General features: G+C 40.4%; 1 protein-coding gene across 2 annotated transcripts in view; it reads left to right on the plus strand.

Annotated features, from left to right (window-relative positions):
- Nucleotides 1-7,912, plus strand: part of TMCO3 (transmembrane and coiled-coil domains 3) — a 34,930-nt gene extending 27,018 nt beyond the window's left edge. For both annotated transcript variants that reach the window (XM_023522900.1, XM_023522899.1), the window contains exons 8-9: nucleotides 3,764-3,914; nucleotides 7,828-7,912. In XM_023522900.1, the coding sequence (XP_023378668.1) occupies nucleotides 3,764-3,914 (151 nt within the window). In that variant the 3' untranslated portion in view covers nucleotides 7,828-7,912. The remainder of the gene's footprint in view (nucleotides 1-3,763; nucleotides 3,915-7,827) is intronic.
- The last annotated feature ends 322 nt before the right edge of the window (nucleotides 7,913-8,234 follow it).

An 8,234-nucleotide genomic window follows, 5' to 3' on the forward strand; every position in this document is an offset into this window, starting at 1 on the left:
TTCCATACTGTCTGTGACATTTATGAAAACAAAATTACAAAAATGGAGGGAAGATTGCTGGTTACCAGGCATTAATGAGAGGGTGGGGCAGGAAGGATCCTTATGGTGACATGATGTTCCACCTCTGTTCACTGCGTCACATCAGTATCCTGGCTGTGATCTTGTGTTATGATTTGGCAAGATGCTGTCATTGGGAAAACTGAATAACGAGTACATGAGATCTCTCTGGATTATTTCTTACAGCTACAGTTGAATCTACAATGATCTCAAGCTAAGTTTAACTTTTAAAAAAGGAGATTAACAAAAAATTACTTCCTTATATATGACTTAAGTGCCTGCTCATATCTTATAATTTTGGGAGAAGACAAAGATTTGCTTCTGCTCAAATCTGCTCAAGTATCTGACTTATTTAACTTTTTTTACATTGCTTTATCCATTCCAGAGTATTTTCCTCTTTGAAAATAGTATCCAGCAAAACTGTCTTCCCTGGATAACTTCCGTGCTATTTCCCAATAGATACATAAGTTAAAATAATTCCCCATTCATTGATTCTCAGTTTTATTTCTTTATTCGACAATATTTACTCAGCACCTGCTAACAATTGCCAGGTATTATGTTAGGTGCTGGGCATTTCCTTATCAGATATTTTTATAATTCCCGTCATACTCTTCATTCATTGCCATGTGCTATTCCACTGTGTGAGTATGTCACCATCTGTCCTTTCTATTGTTAGCTATTAGGATTTGTTTCCATTTGAGGCTGTCGTGAATAAAGCAGCTATATAAATTCTTGTATATGTTCTTTGATGGGCATGTGATTTCATTTCTGATAAGTATATATCTAGGAGTAGGGTTGCTGGGTCCTAAGGTATACACATTTTTAACTTTGGTAATTTCCCAAGCTAGTTTTCCCCAAGTAGTTGTACTGGTTTATACTCCTACTAGCATTATGTGAGGGTTAATTTTCTCCATATCCTCACCAACATTTGTATTAGTCTTTGTAATTTTAACCATTCTGCTAAGTAGTAGCAGAATCTCATCAGAATGATTTTCATTTCCCTGATGACTGATGGTGTGAGCACCTTGCCATGTCCTTGTTAGCCATGTGGACATCCTCCTTAGGGACGTGCCTTTTAGAGTCTTCAGGTTATTTTTCTATCGGATTGGTTATTTTCTTACTCATTCATAGGAGTTTTTATATATATAGCAATTTTTTTGTCAGATTGTTTTTTTACTGAAATGAAATTCATATAACAAAATATGCCTTTTAACCATTTTAAAGTATACCAGTCAGTGGTTTTCAACATGTTCATGATGCTATGTGGCCATCACCCCTATCCAATTCCAGAACATTTCTATCACCCCAAAAGCAACCCCTATCTCCCAATTCTATCTGTTCTCCATCCCCTAGTAACCACTAATCTACTTTCTGTTCCTATGGATTTGCTTCTTGACATTTCGTATAAATGGAATCAAATAATATATGGCCTTTTGTTCATGGCGTCTTTCACTTTGCATGTTTTAAAGGTTCATCCATGCTGTAGCATGTTTCAGTACTTCATTCCATTTTATGACTAAATGATATTCTATATCAGATATATTTTTGCTAATATCTTCCAGTTTGTGACTTGCCTTTTCACTTGCCTAATGGTATATTTTAATAAAAAGAAATTTTTAATTTTAATTTAGTCCAGTTATTCCATTTTTTTTTTTATGGTTAGCACTTTTTATATTCTGCGTAAAAGATCTTTGCCTACCTCCGTGTCATGAAGATGCTCCATGTTGTCCTTTAGAAATGTTATTGCTTTACTCTTGTTTAGATCTACAGTCCATCTGCAGGTGAGCTTAGCACATGATGGAAGGTAGTGGAGAGAATCTGTTTTTTCACATGCTTTTTCCAACACTGTGTGCCGAAAGACCCCTCCCCAATTATTGTGCGGGGTCATCTTGTCAAAAAGAAGAGGCCATGTGAGTGTGCATGTGAGTACATGTATTTCTAATGCTCTACTCTGTTCCCCTGGCCAGCTCAACTGCCTTTATATCTGGCAGTATAGTGCCCAACTTCCTTCTCTGTCAGGGTTGTCTTGTCTATATTTGTGGTCTTTCCAGAGTCTACATTAAGATTTTTTAATGTTTTTATTAAAATATAGCTAACATACAATATTATATTAGTTTCAGATGTACACCATAGTTATTCAATATTTATATACCCAAAGAAGTGATCACCACGGTAAGTCCAGCAACCATCTGACACCATACAACACTATCACAATATTATTGACTATATTCCTTATGCTGTACATTACAGCCCCATGTCTATTTGTTTTATACCTGGAAATTTGAACCTCTTATTCCCTTTTACCTCCCTTCCCCTTGGCTTTTTAAAAAATTTTTAATTACAGTTGACATTCAATTTTATTTTATATTAGTTTCAGGTGTATAGCATAGTGGTTAGATATTTATGTAGTTTACAAAGTGATCTCCCTGACTAGTCTAGTACCCACCTGGCACTATACATAGTTATTACTATATTATTGACTATATTCCGTATGCTTTACATTCCCATGACTATTTTGTAACTACCAATTTGTAGTTCTTAATCCATTCACCTTTTTCACCCCGCCCCCAATCCCCCCCCATCTGGCAATCATTAGCTTGTTCCCTGCATTTATGAGTCTGTTTCTGTTTTGTTTGTGTATTTATTTTGTTTTTTAGGTTCCACATAAAAGTGAGATCATATGGTATATGTCTTTCTCTGACTTATTTCACTTAGCATAACACCTTCCAGGTCCATAGATTTAACTTTTCAGTTTTCACACACAAGAAAGTTTTGTTGCAATTCCAGTGAATCTGTAGACCAGTTGAAGGAGAGCTGACATTACATGATTCTAAGCCTCCCTCCCTGAGTGTGGCGCACACCCTCTGTTTACTGAGGTCCTTGTCCATGTTTCTCAGCAATATTTTGTGGTGTTTGGTGCAGAGTTTGTGTGCTTCCTTTGTTATGTATTCCTAGGTGTTTGATGTGTTTTGATACTATTTTAAATGGTATTTCTTCAAAAGTTCATTTTTTCTATTTGTCTCTCGCTGCTATTGCCTATAGTTTTAGTATCTCAGATTTAAAAACAGCTACTTCTTTCCAGTTGTTTTGCATCAGTAATCTCTCATCAAGAAATCTGAAGCTTTGCATTCAACAGAACTATAGGTAGGAAGCTAATAAAATGTAACTATTCTATCTGAATCTGGCTCTATTGAATCTAGTCATTTCTAGATTCATTGGTGCTTCCCTCTGGTTTCCTGTGTCTCCAGGTATTTGCTCATTAGTTGTTCTCTTAAGTGGTTTGCGTTGGTGATAGGAATAGTTTTTATACAGTGTGTTTTATAACGCCACAGTCTGGCTGTTTATTGATTCAAGGTAAAGAAAATGTATCATGAATATTTAGAATAAATTTTGGAAAATACACTCATTCAAAAATTTCACAATAATTATATGAATTATTGTTTCAAATACTTTAATTTGATTTTTTCCCCCTGTATGGTTAGTTCAACTAATGTTAGCTTCCACATGTCGTCTCTCGGGTCTTCCCCACAGGGTTCCCACTGGGGACTTCACAGATGTGCAGCAATATTTGCTTTTTACAGCTTTATTGTGATGGTTTTGCTATATCCGACAGGCTGTGTTTGGGTGTGAATCCTACTTTGGCAGAAGCTATTGGTAACCAGCAGCACTGTGTATGTGTGATGTGTGGTCCTTCATTCTTCCTCAGGTCACAGAGCTGCTGGATGTCTCCATGGAGCTGGGCTGCTTCCTGGCTGGAGCGCTCATCTCTTCCCAAGGCCACATGGTCACCGAGGAGATTGTTTCTTACATTGAGCCTATTCGTGACTTCCTGGCTATCATTTTCTTCGCATCCATAGGTAACCTTTCTTATTTATGTCATAATGTTTGAATTGTATTTGTTAAACACTTATACTTCTATAATCTGTGCATATACATTTTTTTATTTATAGACCATACAGTGAAAACGGTTCCCATAAATATTAGAGTCTAAGGAGAAATCTTATTTAAAAAGATGGAAAATGTGAACTGAGTGATGTCGATTGGTTGTCATGCTCTGTCAGTGCTAAGACACACTCATTGATGGGTATTAAAAAGGCTCAGAAGGAGGATGACCCTCACTTGGATGACTCCACAGGGAAGGGTGCTGCTGCTCAGCAGGGTAACAACTTCAAGTCAGTGCATCAAAATGGGAAGTTTGGGAGGAAATACTAATTCTGATAAAAAAAAAAAAAAATAAGTAAACTGACCATGTCGAGGCACGCTGCTCTAGAGATTTCCCATTGTCAGAGTGTCTTGAGTGACCAGTCTCAGAGAGGTACAAGTGGCCACAGAATCACAGCCTCTGTATGTTGCACATCCATTTGGCACCTCCTTGTTCACACCACTCCTTACTGCCTGGAAGGCTCATGCACTCTGCACTAGTCAACAGGTTCAGTGCCATTCCAGTGAGACTTTGAGAACGTGGAAAAGCAGATTCTAAAATCTATATGGAAATGTGAAAGGCCCTGAATAGCCAAGTCAGTCCTGAAAGAGAAGCACAAAGTGGGGAAGGTCGCTCTTCATGAGAGGTGAAATAAGATCATTCACGAGCTGCCTTCGTTATTGGATGTCCTCTGTGTTCTGTGAGAGAGCCCCACTTGGTAGGCATTTGCCTCTTCTTCTCTGCCTTCTTTTCCCCGCATCCTCTCTCCTTCTTTCACCCCTGAGTGTGCGTCTCTTCTTCCCTTGCCCTTTCTCCTTGACCCCTTCTTTTCCACCCTTTACCCCTGCCTCCACTACTGGTCATACCCTCTCAAAATGCGAAATAAGCTCTGCCAATTCTGATTCCTTGAACTTCCATTCCTGGTTGATGATTCACTTCTTTTCTGTCGCTTCTTTTCCAGACAAGATCTAATAAAACTGATTAAATTGTAACCTTATTCTTACTACATTCCAGTTCTGCATTTCATTCCTAAGATTCCCAGGTCACCCTGACTAGTGTATGTCACTTTGTGTCCTGCTTGCTAGGGTTTCATGGAATGTTCACTTGTTAAAAAACTAAAATTCCATAAATATGTTACTTAAAACAGACATATTTGCTTTAATATTCCTCAAATTAGGATTCTTGATTTATTGAGAACCATGCATTCTAACAAAATAAAAATCATCCATGTTTTTGCTTTAGTTATTTATAGTCAGTATATCAAAAGGAATTCAAGTTAATTTCCCCACCAGCTGAGAAATGTGTATACAATTAGGTTTTTATTCTCTAACCAGTAAGAGACAGAATCTTTTTGTTCTAGGGTTCTAAGCAACAAGTTAATGGCATCTGTTTAAGAAGATACCTTTACTTTTCTGCATATTTAGACCTCCATGACATATAAATGAATAATGGAGTCCCGTTTTTAACAAACATTCATTGATCTCCTGCTTTATGCCAAGCCCTGTCAGAACCACAAAGACGACTTGAACCTAGCTGCTGTATCCAGGGCCCAATAAGCCACAGTCATTTCTGGGTGAGAAGAATGAGCCTTGTGGTCACCAGCACCAAGTGGGTGCACTAAGGGGTTCAGGCTGTGCTCCTGGTATGAACAACAAAGGCAGTTTTTAAGCCCAGAGTGAAGGAGGGCTTTCCGGGCTGAAGGAAGAGCTAGTGGTGTAAGGTGTGGGTGCCTAGGAGAGCGTAAGGGGGCAGGACACGAGGTGGGAGGTGACTCCTCATGCCCACCCTGCAAGGTAGAAATCAGGACCTGTCTCATCTGTATCCCCAGATGGGGATACAGGTGACATGCATCCTGACCCTGAAGAGTTAGTGAGGGTTCCAGGTTCATGCAGTTAGTAAGCAGTTGCACAGAGTTTAAATCCATGTTCTTCCCTCTGGACCAGGTCAGTAGACCATGGCCCACAGCCCAAATCCGGCCTGACACCTGATTTTACAAATAACATTTTATTGGAACTCAGCCACATTCATTCATTTATGTTTTATAATGTGTGCTTTTATGCTTGATCTCAGTCAGCCTTAGCTACTGTAACAAAATACAGGAAGAGACTGGGGGTTCAAACAACAGACATTTATGTCTCACAGTTCTGGAAGCTGGAGCCTAAGATCAGGATGCCGGCACAGTCAGGTTCTGGCGAGGACTATTCCTGGCTTGCAGATAGCCATCTTCTTGCTGGGTCCTCACAGGTCTTTCCTCAGTATATGTGTGTATAGAGTGAGAACATGGGAGTGAGAATAAGTTCCTGTGTTTCTTCTTCTTTTAAGGAGGACACCAGTCCTATTGGATCAAAGCTCCATCCTGTGACCTTATTTAACCTTAATTACCCCCAGATACCATCATTCTGGGGCTTAGGACCTCAGCACATGAACCTGAGGAACAGTCTTGGCGACTCCAGCAACTATGGGGTTGGGGGCAACAGAGCCCATGTAGCTGCCCAGCACTAGGCCATCATAATGACTAGTCACTTCTCATTTTGTAAACAATGCCAATAATGTGGTTTTCTTTTTATAAAACTTTCAACAAGGATTTTATCCCCTCTTCCCTATACTTTCTTTTCTCGGGCATTGTGAGGATTTCAGAAGCAGGCACTTGTAGTTGCTTATTCTCCGAGGTGCCTTAAAGGTAGTTGTCACGTGTCGGGTATGACCTAGCACCTTGCAGCCCTGGATCCTTGCTCACTTTTATATCTGTGGGCCTAGTGGGTATGCGTAGTGACCATGAGAGCTAATGTTTATTAATACAGACCATGTGCCAGGTACCTGCTTTACACATCACGGTGTTCACTCACTGCCCAGATCCACAACTACAGATGAGGAAACCGAGGCGGAGAAAGGTTAAGAGGTGTGCGAGCGAGCACAGCTGGTTAGTGATAGACCTGGGATTTTAGCCCAGAGCCTGTACTGTTTACCATTGTGCTATATCCCAAATATACATCTGTTATTTGTTATAAGAATAAATGGCTATAAGTAGAAAAAGTCTAACATAGCTTGTATGCCCTCGTGTTAAAGTTTTATGTGGCAAAGGCATTGTAACATGGATTTCATCTCTTTTCATTTTGTTAAAGTTAGTAAGTATGGGCTCCCGTCAGTTTGACATCATTATTGCTCTATGCACAGTGCTCTGTTCACTGCTGGAAGTCATGTGAGTAAACAGAGTCTCCACCCTCAGAGTGGAAAGCCTCTGTCATCTGGCCTGTGTGCTGAGGGCCCACTAGTGGTCTGGGCCCAGGCGCTTGCTTTGACAATGAGGGACTGTGTGATTACAACCACTCCACAGTGCTGTTCATACCAGACACAAGAGCATGTTGGGGAGACCCAGCTCCACCGCGGAGTCAGTGAACTATGGGTTTCCCAGCCTTGAGGTGCAGATAGTTAGCCTTCTTCTGTGGCTGCTTTTCCTTGTCTTCAGACTCTAGGAGCCATTTGCATCTTGGTCAGAATGTTTTCATGAAGGAAACTCTGATTTAACAGCAGCTTACCATCATGCTTTGCTGTGTCCTGGTGAAGTCTGGCAGAGGATTATGCGCCAGACCCATGGAGGCCGGAGGCCGGAGCCCGGGCAGCTCTCCCTGGAGCAGCTGGCTCAGGAGCCTCTGGCAGCAAGTGTTTGGACAGGCACGTAAATAAACCACACGAGAGGATCATGCTTACAAGAACTTTATTCTTCTCTTGAAACAAGTATAAGGAGCTTGAGAGTTAATAGATTTATCACTAAGAAATGGGTGTGAATTTGTTGGGAGATGGGCTGTGTAATCCTGAAAGAATTACTATGTCTGCTTTTTTCCTACCAGGCCTTCATGTGTTTCCCACTTTTGTGGTGTACGAGCTCACTGTCCTGATGGTCCTCACTTTGTCGGTGGTAATCATGAAGGTATTGATCCTTCCTCTCAGTGATCTGTGATTGGTAAAATTGCATGTCACACAGCACACATTACTTCCTCTTGGGCCTAACTTTTCACCTGTAGCTGTGCTGAGTCTTTGAGCTCTCAGCAACACCATTTACATAGTCTGCGGATTGGAGTCTTCTTCCCCTGCCACCCAGCACAGCCTGGGGACAGATCTGAATTAGGATAGGAATGGTTCAAGTTTGTTTTCCTTTGTTCATCTCAGAATTGAGTATGTTTAAAATTGGATGTTAAAAAGCTGGAAAGGGAGAAACCGCTTTCCGGATTCTCCAGTGAAATCCAGTCCTTGCATT

Source organism: Pteropus vampyrus, unplaced genomic scaffold, assembly GCF_000151845.1.
Source record: "Pteropus vampyrus isolate Shadow unplaced genomic scaffold, Pvam_2.0 Scaffold363, whole genome shotgun sequence".
Classification (NCBI taxonomy): Eukaryota; Metazoa; Chordata; class Mammalia; order Chiroptera; family Pteropodidae; genus Pteropus; species Pteropus vampyrus.